Source organism: Diospyros lotus, chromosome 11, assembly GCF_014633365.1.
Source record: "Diospyros lotus cultivar Yz01 chromosome 11, ASM1463336v1, whole genome shotgun sequence".
NCBI classification, from domain to species: Eukaryota; Viridiplantae; Streptophyta; class Magnoliopsida; order Ericales; family Ebenaceae; genus Diospyros; species Diospyros lotus.
Window position 1 is genome coordinate 17,992,574 of NC_068348.1, and position 17,252 is coordinate 18,009,825.

A 17,252-nucleotide genomic window follows, 5' to 3' on the forward strand; every position below is an offset into this window, starting at 1 on the left:
CTTTTGAGAGAGGATCTTGAGAGTAACATTAATGGTGTCAAGACCTACCACCCTGATCACTCAGGCACATCTCTTAATTTACCTCTTCAGTGTAGCTCTAGGGACGGGGTGGCTGAGGACGCTAATAATAGGGCGTAATCAAAAAAAAAAAAGGGAATAAAAAAGTGTAGAGAAGTCGATTATATTTTCAAGATTCAATATTTGATTTGATTGCATGATGGATCGTAATATATAAATTCCTTTTTAAATTTGTAAGAACCAAATTTTGACCCATTTACTTTTGCATATTTTTTATTGATTGAAGCTTGTAAATTTTTGGCTCCAAGCAACTACAAAGACTACTAATGATGGCAATTTTGCTATTTAATCTAAATAAATACTAGAATAAATCATAAACATATGAATAAGCTAACTTTTTAAGTAGTTCTGCATAATTTCTCAAAGCAACATGTTTTCTCTGCTTTATATTTTTGAATTGTCACTTAAATGTTGCAGTTTGGCCCTAGACCATGGAGGATGTTCAGATTCCCAGAGAAGTATATAATAATGTACTAAAAACAGATGAAGAAGAATAAAATAAGCTAAATATAAAGTTTACTTGATTCTTTATTGAATTTAAGTATTGGATATTTATATACAATAAATCATCTAAAATATCTTTTAAAAATTAAGAACAAATTTGAATTAGTTAGGCTTAAAAGATGAAATACATTAATTGAACTTTAAAATTGCTGAAATTATCTTTTACAAAGTGCCTTATCCTTTTAATTTTTGAACCTTATAACTTTATCCCTTTAATTTTGTAATCTTCTCTTATCTCCTAATAATTTTATCACTTAATTATCAGCCATAAGAAAAAAAACTAGGATTTTGTTTTAAAACCGTATTTCTCCAAATATTTTTTTTTTGTTTTCCAACAAAATTAATTTAAATCTTTCATCACTCCTTCTCGAGCTAGAATGAAAATGTCATCCATGACAAACTTGCTTACTAAATCGTGAATTGATTTTTGTGAAGGCCTTTGGTAAAGATATTTGTAATTTGACTAGCGATTGATATATAAGGCATGCATATCAACCTATTGTCTAATTTTTTCTTGATGAAATACTTGTCCCATCAAGTAAGACTGGGCTATGAGCAATTAAGATGGCTTTTAGAAGTCAACTCTTCGTGACAATAGAAGTTGACTTCCAAGGCTTGGAAAGTCGACTTTCGGTACTATCTCAACAAAAATTGGTGTGCTACATGACGCCCAATTAGGAAAGCTAAGGGTAGAGGCAATGAAGGAATTGGACATATTTGAAGAATGAAAACATTACAGAGGGCCTTACAAGTACTTGTTTTGCCTTTGTAATTTATGCTTATCTTATCTTCCTCTACTTCTGATAAAAATCAAAGGTGCATAATTATCACATGGGAATTTTGAGACACGTGGGAATTTTTCATTTCCTTAACAATATCCATATGTTCTCACGTTCCGACTTCCGATGATCTAAACCTTAAGCCTTAACCTTAAACTTAAACCTAATTTTCAAGTTTACTTAAGCTAATGCATATGCCATGATCATAAATGCATCAAAAAATCTACTCAAATAAAATCAGTGTACCTTTTGTCATTGTCAGATAGATTTCTTCGTCCTCTCTTGTCAAGCAGGGGTAGACCTCTTTGTCCTCTCTTGTCAAGCAGTAAACTCACCTAGTACGAGGTCATAACACCATGTTTACCTTCCCAAATTATTTTATCTTTTGTCTTTTCGAACATTCATTAGCGTAATGACCAGGCTGATTACACGAAAAACATGTAATCCCTATTCGATTCTCGGTCGAAGGTGCCTCTTTATTCTTAGGGCAGTCATTCTCCTTATGTTCGTTTTTGCTACATGCAAAACACGTGATATACCCTTGAGAACAATTTTTTCCTAGGTGTACTTTGTTGCATCGAGGACATGGTTTGTTATCTTTGAAATTCTTCCCTTCTGACTTATGCTCTGTGCATTTCGAATCTCTTTTCTTTTCATCCGATCTTATTAATCCTACATGCAATAGGTTTGTCTCAGTGGTCAGAGCCTTGTTTAGCGCCTCGTTGTAAGTGTCAGCAACATACGCGCTAAGAGCTTTCTGCAGATCCACTTTTAGTCCACCCACGAATTTGTGTTCCTTTTGCCACTCATCAACCTCATACATCGGCACGCACCTAATCAGTTGGGTAAACTAGACGTCGTACTAAGAAATCGACATTTCTTCTGTTTGTCTCAACTTCATAAACTCTCAAGTCTTCTCTTCCCTCTAACTTTGAGAAAAGTACTTAGCGTTAAAAGTTTCTTTGAATCTTTCCCAAGTTATCGGCTAAGCTTGTCTCGGCCTTGGGTATTGCTCTACTTGCTTGGGTATCCTTTGCAAGGCTCGCTGAGTCGATTGCCACTATCGCCCAGCTTCTTCCTCTAACATGAAGGTAGCGCAGTTGACCTTCTTTTCATCACAGCATTATAGATGTTGGAGCAACTTCTCGATTTGCTCTATCTAGTACTCAGCCATATTAGGGTCATCTCTTGCCATTCCTCTAAACACCAGGGCTCTTTACTAGCGATACTGATCCAAAACATGCGGGGTGTGCCTTGGCGGCTCATTTCTTGCTACATAGGTTAGCATATTCTATATAATCCTTTCCATTCGGTCGAGCCTATTCTCACTAGGACCTGATCATTCTTCTTCCCGTCCATTGCTCATGCTGTGATTCACGGAGCGACCACAGTGACTGCTTGCGGCGTGATTCGTAGACCAACCACGATGACTGCTACTACTGTTTTCCTCTTCTCGTCCGTTAAGATCCGTGATTCTACGAGTTTTGACCATCTGAAAAAGGAAAACCAACGCTATTTTAAAAGTAACCTCAGTCTCAATATCTCTATCATTAGAATCAATTTTTAAAATTCTATTATCAAAAACACGTATCGAACCATCCTTGGTTTCTTATTTCAGACCAATCCCTAGGATCCTCAATTTATACCAAATCATTACTATACTTGAACCTCAATGATTCACATCACCTATTCACAAACCTAACTTGACAGCCAGATTACGTCACATCGAACTAACCATCCACGACTCGATCATTCTCAATTTCCAATAGTACCCCTGAATCTCCCAATCGCGATTATTTTTTTTTTTTGTGCAAGTTTGTTCTGATATGAATTGTAATGCCTCATTTTTTTCAAAGCGTGCGTTAACTCAAGATTTCGATGATATATTTTTTTTCAACATACACTCAACGTAAATTAAACCCCAACAATCTCGATCTACCATCTCAGCATACCAAACTTAATAATTAATAGGTTAAGACAAGTAATATCAATCATATCAGCGGAAACATAATTGAAATCTCGATAATACATAATCGGAAAATTCCCTTTTATAACCAAGTAACCATATCAATGTATCACATGAAAATATCAAAATAATACATAACATCGGAGTGTCTCAAACTTAGTCAAAAGACTTACAAGAGATCTAATATGAAACGATCAACTACATCTCGATAACGTCATTTCCTTTGGCACCATTGCTTTCACCTGGAACATTTGAATATTTCAAGGATAAAATCCAAGTTAGATGATGAATTATCTAATTGAGAGTTCAAAAATATTTTCATGAATATATGCAAGACCATGAAACAAACCGACATATCCCAACCCAAGAAAATCTCACACAGCACTTAACCCTAACATGAAAAAATGCAATCTTTTTAAAGGCAACACAACTATATCGACACATTGGCATAACACAATCCTACTTAAAAGGGACAATCTCAACGCATGAACCTGGGTATCACCCCTATATCATGTCAAGCATTACGTTTCCACTCAAAAGTATTTCGGATCTCAACACAACATTGGCCACAAGAAGATCAGTACTATCATCGGAATTAACGTCCACCTAGGCAATAATGCTATTTCTCAAAGGAACCTAGGGTGGTATCTACTCTCAACCCCGCCACTTGAGTACCATAACGTGAAGTCCATCTTAACCCTGTCCCAAGTGGGTTGCATAGCATTCATCATTGGCACATATCCCAAGTGCTATCACTCAAGTGCCACCACACAGGTTAACAACCCGTATCCCACATGGACAACACATAAATACGCCAATGCCGCAACACATAACATGCATCATTTAAAACCAACATTTCAATACATAAATTTATAACGCACGAAATTCAATGCACAGATATAAAACAATTTGGAATGGACCTCTTATATAAACTAACATATCGCATGTCAAATCGTTTGTATAAACAAATCAAGTATTGGGTCAAACCGTAAAAAAAAAAATCAAGTTTGAAGTAGAAACTCTCATAGTAAACCAAGTTTTTGGTAGAACTACTCATATTGAACATATCTCAAACCACCTTGATTTTCGTGCCAAATTTGATTTTCGTGTCAGTCCTCAAGTAATCGTATAAATGCTTAACCTCAAGACTCAACGATCCCTAAATATCATATTCATTTAAAAGAATATCAATATCTATTTATAAATTATATTATATTTAATTTTGTTATTTAAATTCATTATTTGTTTTTAATTACTAAGTCATGTAAGGATAATAGAATTTTCTAAATATTGTTGATGGTTATTTGAATGTACTGTAAACTTTATATTTATATTTGTTTGAATACATTATAGAATTTATGTTTATTGTTTATGTTTGAGTATTTTTTTTTAAATTATATTTACAAAATTTTTTTTATATTTTTTAAATTTACAGTTTATCTCACATTTTCGTTTTCTATTTTTTTAAAAAAATATCATTTTTATGTTTCTATTTCCTACCAAAAAAATCTCTCCATTTTCGTGTAACCTACTCCATACAATCTATTGATTTCTTTGTTAGATTTGAAGGGTATAATATATATATATATATATATATATATATTTTGATGATAACAAAATCTGTAACATATCTTTTCACAAAACTTTTAAAGTTTATGTTCTAACATTTTTGCGCTGTTGTTTTTTTTTACCTTTGCGGTTGTGTGATTTTGTAATTTTGGAATTGGAGGTATTGCCAAAACCCTAGATCTTGCGTTTTTTGTTCCGGATCTTGGGGTTTTTGGCGCTTCGTATTCGAAATTTGTGGTTTTGGGGCTGAGGACGGACGGGTTCGTTTAGGTTTTGTGGCGTACTGAGTGAGATCAGGGAGGACTAAGGTTCGTTCGATGGCTTCGAATCCTCCATTTCAGGTGGAGGATCAGACGGATGAGGATTTCTTTGACAAATTAGTTGATGACGACGACGAGTTTAAGGCTACTGCGTCGTCCGCAGTTAGTTTTGCCGATGGGAATGATTCAGATGAAGCGAAAGCGTTTGCAAATTTGAGTGCAGGTGAGGTTGCTGCCGGGTCTGAAGATTCCGGCGATGAAGGGCGGAGTAAAGCTAATAAGGGTGAGGATACTCGTGGAAATGTTAATGCTGTCTCTGTAGATGGGCATGTTGGGGAGAGTACTTCAGTGGCGTCTTGCAATTCATTCGCAATGGATGGGCATGTTGAAGAGGCTACTTCACTAGTGTCATCCAGTTCTTTTGGGTTTGATAATGTGATTGACTCCAATGACAGGGCAATTGTGACGGAGGGCACTTCAGACTCAACGATTAGCAAAAGGAATGGATCTGTAGATTCAGGTGTTAAGGAGGTGCAATGGACTGCATTTAACACAGATTCAGGTCAGAATGATGGTAACGGGTTTGGATCGTATTCTGATTTTTTCACTGAATTAGGAGATGGTGCTATTAATCCAACTGTGAAGGTGAATGATAATTCGTATCTGTCAAACCCTGACCAATCCGCCACAGGCAAAACCCTAGATCACGCTGCTGCCGCCCACCGTAAGCACGCTGCAATGCTCGAACGCCTCTCCAACCGCAAGCAATCTGCCGCCCCTCGCAGCAACTCCGACGACTCCTTCGAGTCCACCAACTCCTTCCTCTCTCGCTTCTCCCAATCGAAGCTTTCCATCGACTCCGACCTTTCTCACTGTTCCTCCAAGCCCGACCTCGAGCGCGTCTCTGCCTCTATCTCCGACCTCGAAAACCTTGTCGCTCAGAATTCTTACTTCTTGCCTTCTTACGAACTCCGCTCTTGCCTCAAATCCATATCCGATCTCAAACAATCCATCGAAAATGTCTCCTCTCAAATCGTCCCCAAGAAACGCTTCGCTTTCAAGAACAAAAAGACTTCTTCGACTCCAACTCCAAACGAGGTATCTCTGCCCACCGAGTCCCCAAAACCGAGTTTTGTAGTTTCCCACTCGCCTGGGTTTAGGGATATGGAAAATGAGCTTCTGGTGAAGGATTTCAAGGGGTTGGAGATGGGCGAGTTTTCGATATCCAATTTGAGCTCTTGCGAGGTACGATTGACAGGTTGTTTGAGGGCGCTTTTCGTTAACCGATTAAGGAATTGTAGAGTGTTTACGGGGCCGGTTCTCGGTTCGGTTCTGATCGAAGAAGTTGAGGGGTGTATGTTGGTGTTGGCTTCGCATCAGATTAGGATTCATCACGCCAAGGGAAGTGATTTTTATCTCAGGGTGCGGAGTCGCCCCATAATTGAGGACTGCAGCGCCGTAAGGTTTGCGCCGTATTGTCTGAGCTATGATGGGATTGAGAAAGACTTGAAGGAGTCCAATCTTGATGAGGAAACTGGAAATTGGGCGAATGTGGATGATTTTCGGTGGCTCAAAGCTGTTCAGTCTCCAAATTGGTCAGTTTTACCTGAAAATGAACGTATTGATAGAATAACTATCTCAAATTTGGACAAGTAAACTCTCCGGACATTGTATTACTGTATTTTTCTCTCAATGAATTCTTTTTGCATTGCATCATTTTTGGAATGTTTATTTTTGAAGTGTAAAACAGGCAACTATTTGATTGTACGTGGTATTCAATATTTATGTGGAAGATAATGTGCAAATTACGGTGTTCCTTGATTTTGTTGTTCCTCTTAGTCATGTATTTCAAAATCAATGCAGCGTGGTTGTTTTGATCATCTTTTCCTGTTCAATATCTTCATTTTTTAGATTTAGGCAGATACATCACTTGACTTCTATTATTTAGTTTCTTTCTTTTGCTACTGCTTTTTTTTTCTTGCTCACTTTCTCCTAAAAACACAAAAAGAAATCTAATTGTAACTTCAATATAATTCATAGCTTCTACAATTTCTTAGTTTCTTTAATAGTTTTTCTGCCAGTGTTTAATTGTTTTGCTGTCTAAGTTGATAAGAGAGCAACTTCCTGAATCAAAATCAAATTAGTTTTCACACCCATGAGCGAGTTAATTCTTGTAATTTAGTTGGATAATATGATTACAGCTGTGTTCCGTAACAATTATAGTCATATTTTTAAGTTTTCATCCATCCATTCCTTCTATTGCACCAGAGAAAAGAAAACTTAGAACATAAGAAATTGGCAGAAGGGAGAGAGTTGTCTGAGAAAAAGGTACTGTGAAATGATTGTTGAATGGTCTTATGAGGATCAGATGGTCATTCTCCTTGTAAGATTTACTGGGTCCTGTGTGTTTTTTGTAATTTTAGTGCATGATACAATTATTGGTCCCTGCCCATGGAAACCTCTAAGACATTTCGGTCTTGGATCACATCACTTGGAGTTGAAGTTGATTCAGTTTCTGTTTACTTCGAGGTTAGTATTTGATTTCAGAATCACCTTTTTCACTGCATTCCCAAGACTCCAGAGACTTGGTTCTACCTCCGCAAGTGTCTATTTGGAATTGCTATTAATTTTTTTTGCTATTGCAAGATTTTTTTTTGTGAAAAGTGTTTTTTGCAAGAATTACTTTTGATTTTTGGAATTTTATCTTAAAAAGTATTTTTTGCTTCAAGAGCTCTAAATTTCTGCTTTCATCCCTCAAAAAGAAAATAGTTTTTCCTATCATAGAAAAACACTACAATTGGCCAAACCCCATAAAAAATGTACAACAGAGGTTTTACTGTACAGGTGATTTTTGGATCATCTACTGCATTCTAGATCACTTCCAGTAGAATCTCTGTGACAATTGGTCCCTATTGTTAGCTTGTATGTGATAAAATTTGATCACATGGCATGAGTTTGTAATTGTGCACTGTTTTGAATGATTTAGTATAGCAGAGGGTTTCTATGATGAGGGCCAGCAACTGCTGATTGCAATTGTTGTGGAACTTGTAGAGCAGGCTTCTTTTGTTCATTATAATTGAAACAACATACTCTCTCCATAACCTTTTTTGTGTTTCTTCAGATGCTGCTTTGTTTTGTATTTCATGTATGTTAATAGGCATTATCTCTTTTTTGTTTTGTGTATCTACTAGAGCCTTAGTGGATCGTGCATGTTAGTTCGTGGATAATCCACAATGCTAGGAATGTAAAGGCAAATATGGCTGCACTCTAGCTTGACTCAGTTTTGTGTTTAGCTTGTGTTTGTTTTATCTCTCAACTTGTATTAGTTTAGTGTAGTTAGTTAAGGCATGATTAGTTAGTTAACACTTGCATGTTACAAATCAGTTAGCTGCACTATGAGAGCTGTGAGTATTGTATTCTTCATTTGATATTGAGAATAGTGATTTTGCAGCAACGTGAGACTTCCGCTTCCATCATCTTCTTCATTCCCCTCTTTTCTTCTCTGTTCTTAAACCTTAATTTTCCTTCATTCTAAATATTCACATGGTATCAGACGCATAGATGGAAGTTTTGGCATAAGAGACATCCAGTACACTGAATTCAGTATCTAATGATTTAGGATCAAGGCCGATCGCATGTACACTAAATTTCAATTTGCTAATTAAGCTTGATAAGAATAATTTTATGTTCTGGAAAACACAAATCTTACCAGCATTCGGTGCCTAGGCAAAATACATATTTTAGTCTCTTATATTGTACATTTTTTTTTTATTTAGACACTTAAATTTTTTATTATTTTAATTATATCCATGAACCATCCATTCGGTGCCTAGTAAGATTCTTGCCCAAAAAGCAGAATGGCATTTAAACAAATTATCAATTTGTGACGTGTTGCTTTGATAATTATACATGCCATGGTTAATGTTTTTCAACACAACCACATAGATAGATTGACTGATTTGTGCCTTTTTGCTAAATAAGATAAATCTTGGCTAAGAGAATAAAGTATTCATTGATTGATTTCTTAGTTAATACGAAAAATTAAAATAATTAAGGTAAATCTTATTTATTATTTATGGTATTAGTCAAATATATCTTGTTGTACTTTGTATTTTCCACTAAATATGTTTAGAGTGTGCGTCATAATTAAGCTCAAATACACTAACTACCCTAGGTTGTCACAGATATCAACGGTCGAAAGTGTGGGAAAAAGCCAATATTACGTCTATTAATTAATCATATATATTCTTACCGTTTCTATAACATGATCACAACTATAATTAATTGACTTGTGTAATAATTAGTTATTGTAAAAGGATCTACTTAAATAATTTTCTTATTTATATGTATTAATTAAAAACAGATTCTTATGTTGCTACTAACCACCTTCAATCTGGTCTGGCAACAAGAACCCTGTTGCTCAAGCATGGCACGTACACTAAAAAGATGATTAATTATCTTTTTAGGTGTTCTTTAATTATTAAAAGATTGACCATATGTGAAAATCAAACAGTCTCATAACCCAAATCATGTCTAGTGCAAAAAACCATTAGCAACTTCATTAGCTTTGTTTTGATCAAAATTGTATAATGAGGGTCTTTTCCACCCTACCATATATAAAAAAGATAAATAAATAAAGGAGAAATGCATGTGAGTTATAAGAATCATGATCAGAAATCACATGCACAAATAATTACTAAGATTTATGGCAACTAATAATTAGGCCTGTCACTTGCCTAATTAATTTCCTTACATCTTATTAATTATTTGTGTATGTAATTTGGGTCTATGATCCTTATAGCTCTCACTTCTTACTCCACTTATTTATCTTTATATATATATACATACTTTAGGATGAGGGAGAGCTTCACATAAGATTTCGTCTTAAGTGGGCCTAACGAAGCAGCTAATGGCCTTTTGCAGTAGAGATGATTTGTACTATGAGATAGTTTGCAATGAGATTAACGCAATGCTGGAGAAAAAAGGTGGTGGTGCACAGACCTAATTGAAGGGGAGTAGAAGAAGCAAATAAAGTCTGCTTTTAGTTAATATAGATAAATAAAGTAAAATAAGTCATTTTGCTCCTAGTTAGTCTAATATCCTTCCGTACTTGGTATTCTTGACTAGATATGTCTAGAGTGTGCCTCATAGTTAGGGTAAAACACACTTAACTATTCTTGAGGTTTAGTATTTTTTTAAGAACCTCATCTCTAGATGGAGAAGACAATGTAGACACCGTCACACCAACGATGGGAATTGTGGGGAAAAGCAAATATTACATATATTGATCATATATATTTGTTCCTTTTTGATAACCTAATCATTAATCTTCAATTGCCATCAACTGTAATGCTACATACCCTCCCCCAACATACACATCACAATGATAGTTAATTTACCAACTCATAATTAATTATCATAAACATATTTTATAAAGATTGATATGTATCCCTATAAGGGTATGTATCATGTTTTAGCAACAGTTGAATGAGTCATTAATCTCCACACAAGCAATCATTCATCAACATTCCCTTATTTATATGTTTATTTAAAATTAGATTCGTTTGTTGCTTTTGCCTGTTTTCAATCAGGTTTGGGCACCACCACGTTGCCGCCCAAACATCACATCAATTTCATCGCCATTTTTAAGCCAAGATACAAATATAGATCAAGTACATTAAGTTACATTAGAAATTATAACCATTGAAATCCAATGAAGTATTCCACATACATATATTCCATATCAAATAAATTCTATCAAACTATATGAAAATATATAGGGAAAACAAGTAAATGATAGGATCAATTACAGTATTAGATGGTTTTCATTGAACAAAAAGATTGACTATGGATGAAAAATGGAACTGTCTCATTGTCCAAATCACACCTAGTGTAAAAGGCTATTAGTGATTTCATTAGCTTTGTTTTGGTTGAAATCTTATAATGAAACTCCTTTCCATCCTATACTATATAAAAAGATAAATAAATGGGGAATTCATGTGAGGGTTATAAGGGTCATAAACAAAAATTGCTTGTACAAATAATTAGTAAGATTTATGTTAGCTAATAACCTGGTCTCTCACTTGCTTTATTCCTTGCCTTAAATCTTATTCATTAATTATTTCTGCATTTATTTTGGGTTTATGAGCCTTGTAACCCTCGCATGTTACTCCACTTTTTGATCTTTTTATATGCACTTTAGGATGGGAGAGAGCTTCACTATAAGATTCCGTCTAAAGCAGAGCTAAGGAAATAGATAATGGCTCTTTGCACTCGACATGATTTAGAATATGAAATAGTTCGGTTCTTCATTAATGGTCAATCTTTTGATCGTTGGAAAACAGCTAAGGAGGGAATTGACCATCTTTTTCTATTGCTTTCCTTATTATTTTCTTATAGTTGGAAGATGTATATTTCATTTGGACTATATGATACTCGAACTACTTCACTGGATTTTGATAGTGATGATTTATATATACAAATTGACTTACTTGTTCTGTATTTGGAATTTGGTTAAAAAGTTGGCGACAAGATTGATGTGATGCTTGATAATGAACAAGGTGGTGGTGGGTTGGTTTAATTGAAGGGAAGCAGAAACGGCAAAGGAAGTCTGCCTTTAATTGGTACAGATAAATAAAAGAAATTAAGTCAATTTGCTCCTAGCTTGTAGCTCATAATGAAACTTATAAATAAGGGATTGTTAATGAACGCTTGGTTGTGTGCAGATTAATCACTTCATCAACTTTTGCTAAGACATGATATCTTAGGGATATATATCAATTTTATATAAAATATTATTATGATAGTCAAGAATTAGCTCTTCTGGGGTTTCTTTGACCTAGCCTTCTAATAATAGGAATCCCTCGAGTTTTGTTTTTTAAAATATCTAGATGATTTTTTAGTATATTTTTGTAGTCTCTTCTTGGTATCAGACAGTGACCTTATTTTTGGCCATCCCATCTGTAGGCACCAGTTTCGAGATTTATTTTGTCCCATCTTTTTAGCTCTTTGAGTTTGAGCTTTAGTTTGGTGGTACATACCGAATGGTTGTGTTTGTGACACCAGATGCGAGATCACCATATGTAAACCTATCATGGTTTATACGCTGATCGTTACAGATATTTAGTAGGTCTGCCTGAACTTGTTGCATAAAGTCCTTAGGTAATTCATTATAAAACTTTCTTTCCAATAAGCTGCTCAGCAGTCAGACCTGGTGCTGATCTCTTGAGTTGATATGGTTTTGATGGCTAGCCAATTTGGATCTTATTTATCTGTAGTTGTTTATTGAATTTTTCTTCACTTTCTGGTATGTCATCTGTTTCACTACTAGTTTCTTCTTGTTTTGTTAATGTTTTAATATTTAATTTAGTTGGTTTTTCTTCATTTGCATAATCATTTCTTGCCTGAGGATTTCTTCTCTAGATTTTAATTTTATCTCTGGTTAGAGTATTTTGGAAATGAGCAAACATCTATTCTTGTTTAATTTGTTCCTTTTGGGGGATTTAGGGTGTTCCAATTCTATTTAAAATGTTTTCCATTCTGTTTTTGTTTTAGTAGTTTAATTAAGTTTTGTTTGCCAACTAAACATGTCTCATTACTTAAAGAGTGATTTGTTTAGAAGAAGATGCAACTACATTCATATCTCTTGATACAAAAATGATCAAATCTAGGAGGATGGGTTGCAAGTACTTGAGATGTCATGTCTCTTTCTAAAGTTCCTAAAATATAAAAAGTTTGTTGATTTTGTTGCAAGGGATTGTATTTGTTTCATAATATTCCCTTTTTGGCATCGATACCATAGGATAAAAGGAATATTATCTTTTAAATGCTTGCATGATTTTACCCGTCTGTTTTTGTATTGTTCTCTTTTTTCTACAGAACATATCTTTGATAAGGCCTTTTCCTATTTGCTTTATTGTATTCCTCTGCAAACACCCTGTTAAGGAAGTCTTTATCTAAGTTAAATTCTTCAGTTAGGACGTTTAGTTGTGGGTCACCCATTTTGGACTGTGTTGGTCCAATTTCTTTCTCAATTCTTATTCATGTCTGGATTGAGCAATGTAGTTTTCGAAATCCTCAGTGCTTGAAGGAATAGTTACTCTTCTAGGTGCAGTAAAGGATCTAGACATTGTGATGGAAACATTTCCATCTTAGTGTTGTGGATTATTTGGCTTGGGTGATTAATAATTTGGAAAGTTGTTTGCGTGGGTGCCGCATGATGGAATACCTAATCTTTTGGTAATTGGATCTCCTCATGTGGTAATAGTTCTAGGTATCATAACTTTTTAACTAGAAGAGGGTTGCTTCATAACAAATAATACTAATAGTTTGCCAAGGGTAGTACTAGTAGGGGTGAATAACACTCTGGGTCTGGGTTTAACCCACCCTGAGGTTGACAGTTTAAAGTAGACCTTGTAGATCACTTGACAAGGGGGGGAACAGGATCTTGGGAGGAATTGGTAATTAAAAGTTATAATGTTTAGCGCAAGCACTTTCGTTCCTTTGTACCAATCAAATGTGTAGGGAATAGGCCATTTTATTCCTTATTACCAATCAAATGAAGGAATGAGTAAAGTCCTTTTTCCTTTTCCTTTCCCTTCCCTTTTTCTCCGTTTCGCCATACACCAAATTGTTTGTGGAAGCTTGGATGACATGAAGTTGTTGAGATGTTGAGGTTAGAATAATCAATAATTCATAAAAGGGGATTTTCTCAAATTTTGTCTTGATATTTGTTTAAATTAGTTAATTATATGTTTATGTAATCCATTTTTTTCTTTTTTTAGTTATTTGCAAATGGATGATTAGTTCAACCAAATCTATTGGGATTTGCAAATTCTTCATTTTTGTAGTTAACAAGATACTTATTTGTCTTCATAAGAAAAAATATGAATTTTGTGTGATTGGAGGGCGGATTTAGCCAAGTTCTTTGCTTCAATTTTTTTGAACATATTTTATATTTGTTTAATGTATTTTCTTTTCTTTTCAATAGTCTATAGTTAGTTATGACAATGATTTTATGATAGACACATAAGATATTATCGTAATAATTTAAAATATGAGAATTACCCTGTCATATGCAAATTATCTCACTACGATAACTTTATTAAGATGTGAGATGTTACATTAACAGTAATAACAATAATAAAAAAAAAATTCTTAATCCCACTAATTAAAGTAAATTGTATAAAGCCTGAGCTTCCAATCGTATTTATCTTATCTATGATGGTATTATCTATTTATAGTCACTTCCTAGAAAAAATAAACTATATTTATTTAGTTTGTTGACCATCAGTGGCGGCTAATACCAACGACAACAATTACAAGTACAACCAGGACGATGCACTAACCCTAATTGCCAGAAGGTGGAGAACAGGGCCCCCCAAATATGTAAGGATAAATTTGATGCACGTGTACCACTTGGGCCATGGCTCGGCATTAATTTGACAATAAAATATAGAGAATATCATGAGCATAGGGGCTTCTTAATGTCACAGCAATCACTTTCCAAGGCGTCTCTATCTGAAACTGAAAAATCTTCTCTTGATTTTGCCCACAGAAAGAAGTAGAGGCCCATAAACATGAGCAGCATACCCAGAAGACTGCACCAAGGATGCAACGTATAAGAGAGAATATATGGGACAAACATTACAGTAAAGGTGTAAAGGTATTCCTATTTGACATTATTTGTGGAATATCTGCGTCGTGAAAATTATATTTTTGTTAAAAAAAAAAAAAAATGCTTTTGTATGAATCACTTCCAAATAAAACCATTTTAATGTTTGGGTAAATCATCTGGAAAACACTCTTTAGCAGTCAATGTACCTTCCTAGACCGAAATTGTCTCCCAAGGTGCTGATAGAGAAGATGACTGAGATGACTGTTCCGATAGGCATAAACATGGACACCAGGACAGGCCCTCTTTTCTTCAGCGCCCATGCATTGAAACTTGCACAGCCACCACCAACAATGCCGCCCTGATGAACGTGTTATCATATTTATAATTGCATGTCTAACTCTAAACCTTAAAACTCTAATTAATTAAACTCTGAATATTAAGAGAGAGACGAAGAAAAGAGTTTATTAATACCAGTAGAAAACATATAACTATGTCATGACGGGCTATTGTGGGCGGTCCTAGATCAAATTTTTGACCTTGAATCAGCTCTACAAGTGCAGTAATTATCATGCCCATCCAAGATGTTATTGCACACAGAGACATTGGTGCTGGAAAATCACTTAATGCTGAAGCCTACAGCAAAACGTCATGAACGAACAATATTGTCTAAGCAAACAAGAAAGAAAGAAAGAAAACCCAAAAAGAGAAAGAAAACAAAGACAGAGAGAACTCATTCTTCAATTTTGGCCAGAAAAAGGGTACCTGCAAGACCACGTTGGTCGATAAAACGAAGACAGCAGCCATAAGATAAAGGCAGCCGGCGATTCTCGCTGTGTCGAAGTGGCTCTGATCATCAGCCACCGGTTGGGGTGCTGCTAATTCACTACGCTGTGCCATCCTGCTCTGCATAATGCTCATTGTAATAGCACCAATGACGCACATCAATGTGCCTACAATCTTGATTTTGGTGTACATGCAGTTCAGATCCACTCTCTCTAACCTGCATGAGAGGTCAAATTAAGACAAATGAAGGCATTAGAAATTATGCGAGGGAGGGAGCTTACTTGAATCATTAATTGTCATGATATATCTCAAAATAATGTTCGTAATTGAAATTTTCAATGTTCAATCCAATAGGATGATCATCAACAAAATTGGACGTGAAATATGGGTTAAGAGTCTTGTAATTACAGAACTGCCTGCTCTACAGTCACAATACTATTCTAAGATATCATTTTAAAAGGATGTCTTAATGCATAAGGACTTCGAATGAAATATATAAGTATAACAGAGGCTGACTACCCTAAAACTGATGCAATGAGAAAGATGAGTCCCGGAGCAAGATTGGGCATTGCTGTAGCCATTGCCGGTGAGGTTAGCTTAATCCCCTGGAGTAACAAAGTCTGGAACAACGTCACACTGAAAACAAACGCCAAAAGAGTTTATATAGTTACATTAATTCTCTAACAAGTAATAATGTAATTATTATGGTGCAAGATTTAAATGGTTATAGAGCTTATATGTAGATGAAAAACTACAACTTTCAAATTAGTAGGGGCTTGTGGGTTTCAATGACAACAAAAGAAATTAGAGATATGTACAAAATAGAAAAAAACAGAAAAACATGCTTACCCTCCAAAGGATATTAAAAGCAATTGTATCCATAACTTGAGACTCAACTTCTTGGGCCATAGGCTCCTGCCAGATAAAAGAAAAAATTTAAGCCATGATCAACTTCCAAATCTTCACAAATGGGGAACATATTTATATTAATTAGATCATATATTGTTTTATAAAAACTGGACCTTTCGTGGTAAAAGGAGAGAGGAGAGAAGACGAGGGAAGTGGCCAGGGCACAGAAAATGATGATAGTGGAAGGATTGAGGCCCAAGAGCATGAAATAACCCACCAACACAGAGTTGCCGGCATATATAAACTGCAAGCCTATTAAGCCTCCAATTATTGTAATATTTTCAATGGCTGCAGCATTGGGAGTGGTAGTAGTTCCCACCATCTCTCTCCTTGACAAAAAAGAGGGGCTACTGCATCTGCATGAACAAATTACCTCTTCTCTATCCTATCCTTGCAGACCTCTCTCTCTCTCTCTCTCTGTATTAATCTGGATTTAAAAACTGAAATGCAATGCAAGATTAATTGATTGCTCCTCAAAATCTAACAAAAATTTTATTCATAATTTATGTACAGAAAGAATAGCAAAGTTCATTGATAGTTATATTGTTTGGAAGCAAAGGTGGAAGTGATTTGGGCAACGCCAAAAGCGGAGGAAATCTCTCCTCATTTCTAATTCTTTTGCATGGCATATTCAATGGTCAATTTGATTATCACCAATCAATCATTTCAGTACGTACCTACCTGACTTCTGGCACTGCGAGTAAAACCTTGAGCTGATTGATATGGCTCATTCAATACACCTTATTATTATTATTAAATACTGAATTATATAGAAAGAAAGCCGCTTT

At 35.1% G+C, this 17,252-nt stretch overlaps 2 protein-coding genes across 3 annotated transcripts; one reads left to right on the plus strand and one right to left on the minus strand.

Moving 5' to 3' along the window:
- Nucleotides 1-3,441: 3,441 nt before the first annotated feature.
- On the minus strand, nt 3,442-17,195 carry LOC127813778 (WAT1-related protein At5g47470-like). Of its 2 annotated transcripts, XR_008026187.1 has the most exons (8): nt 16,578-17,195; nt 16,405-16,470; nt 16,075-16,191; nt 15,535-15,772; nt 15,244-15,405; nt 14,979-15,130; nt 14,504-14,755; nt 3,442-3,569 (listed from the first exon to the last, which is right to left on the minus strand). XR_008026187.1 is itself a non-coding variant. In XM_052354923.1 (7 exons), the coding sequence occupies exons 1-7, from the start codon at nt 16,784-16,786 to the stop codon at nt 14,620-14,622; spliced, it is 1,080 nt and encodes a 359-aa protein (XP_052210883.1). In that variant the 5' UTR covers nt 16,787-17,195; the 3' UTR covers nt 14,273-14,619. The 2 variants fall into 2 exon arrangements, 1 of the variants encoding a protein (XP_052210883.1); XM_052354923.1 differs by lacking the exon at nt 3,442-3,569 and having other exon boundaries at nt 14,273-14,755.
- On the plus strand, nt 4,982-6,872 carry LOC127813777 (tubulin-folding cofactor C). The gene has a single exon (XM_052354922.1). It carries the CDS (start codon nt 5,214-5,216, stop codon nt 6,810-6,812), a length of 1,599 nt encoding a protein of 532 aa, XP_052210882.1. The 5' UTR covers nt 4,982-5,213; the 3' UTR covers nt 6,813-6,872.
- Nucleotides 17,196-17,252: the final 57 nt, after the last annotated feature.

What these genes read in the sequence shown, in the direction of transcription:
- LOC127813777 (XM_052354922.1), top strand. Translation starts at nt 5,214, where the DNA reads ATGGCTTCGAATCCTCCATTTCAGGTGGAGGATCAGACGGATGAGGAT.
- LOC127813778 (XM_052354923.1), bottom strand. Translation starts at nt 16,786, where the DNA reads ATGGTGGGAACTACTACCACTCCCAATGCTGCAGCCATTGAAAATATT. An exon ending in CTTTTAATATCCTTTGGAGG is followed by an intron (nt 16,192 to 16,404) that starts GTAAGCATGTTT and finishes GTTTGTTTTCAG; the next exon opens with TGTGACGTTGTTCCAGACTT. An exon ending in TAGTTATATGTTTTCTACTG is followed by an intron (nt 15,131 to 15,243) that starts GTATTAATAAAC and finishes CACGTTCATCAG; the next exon opens with GGCGGCATTGTTGGTGGTGG.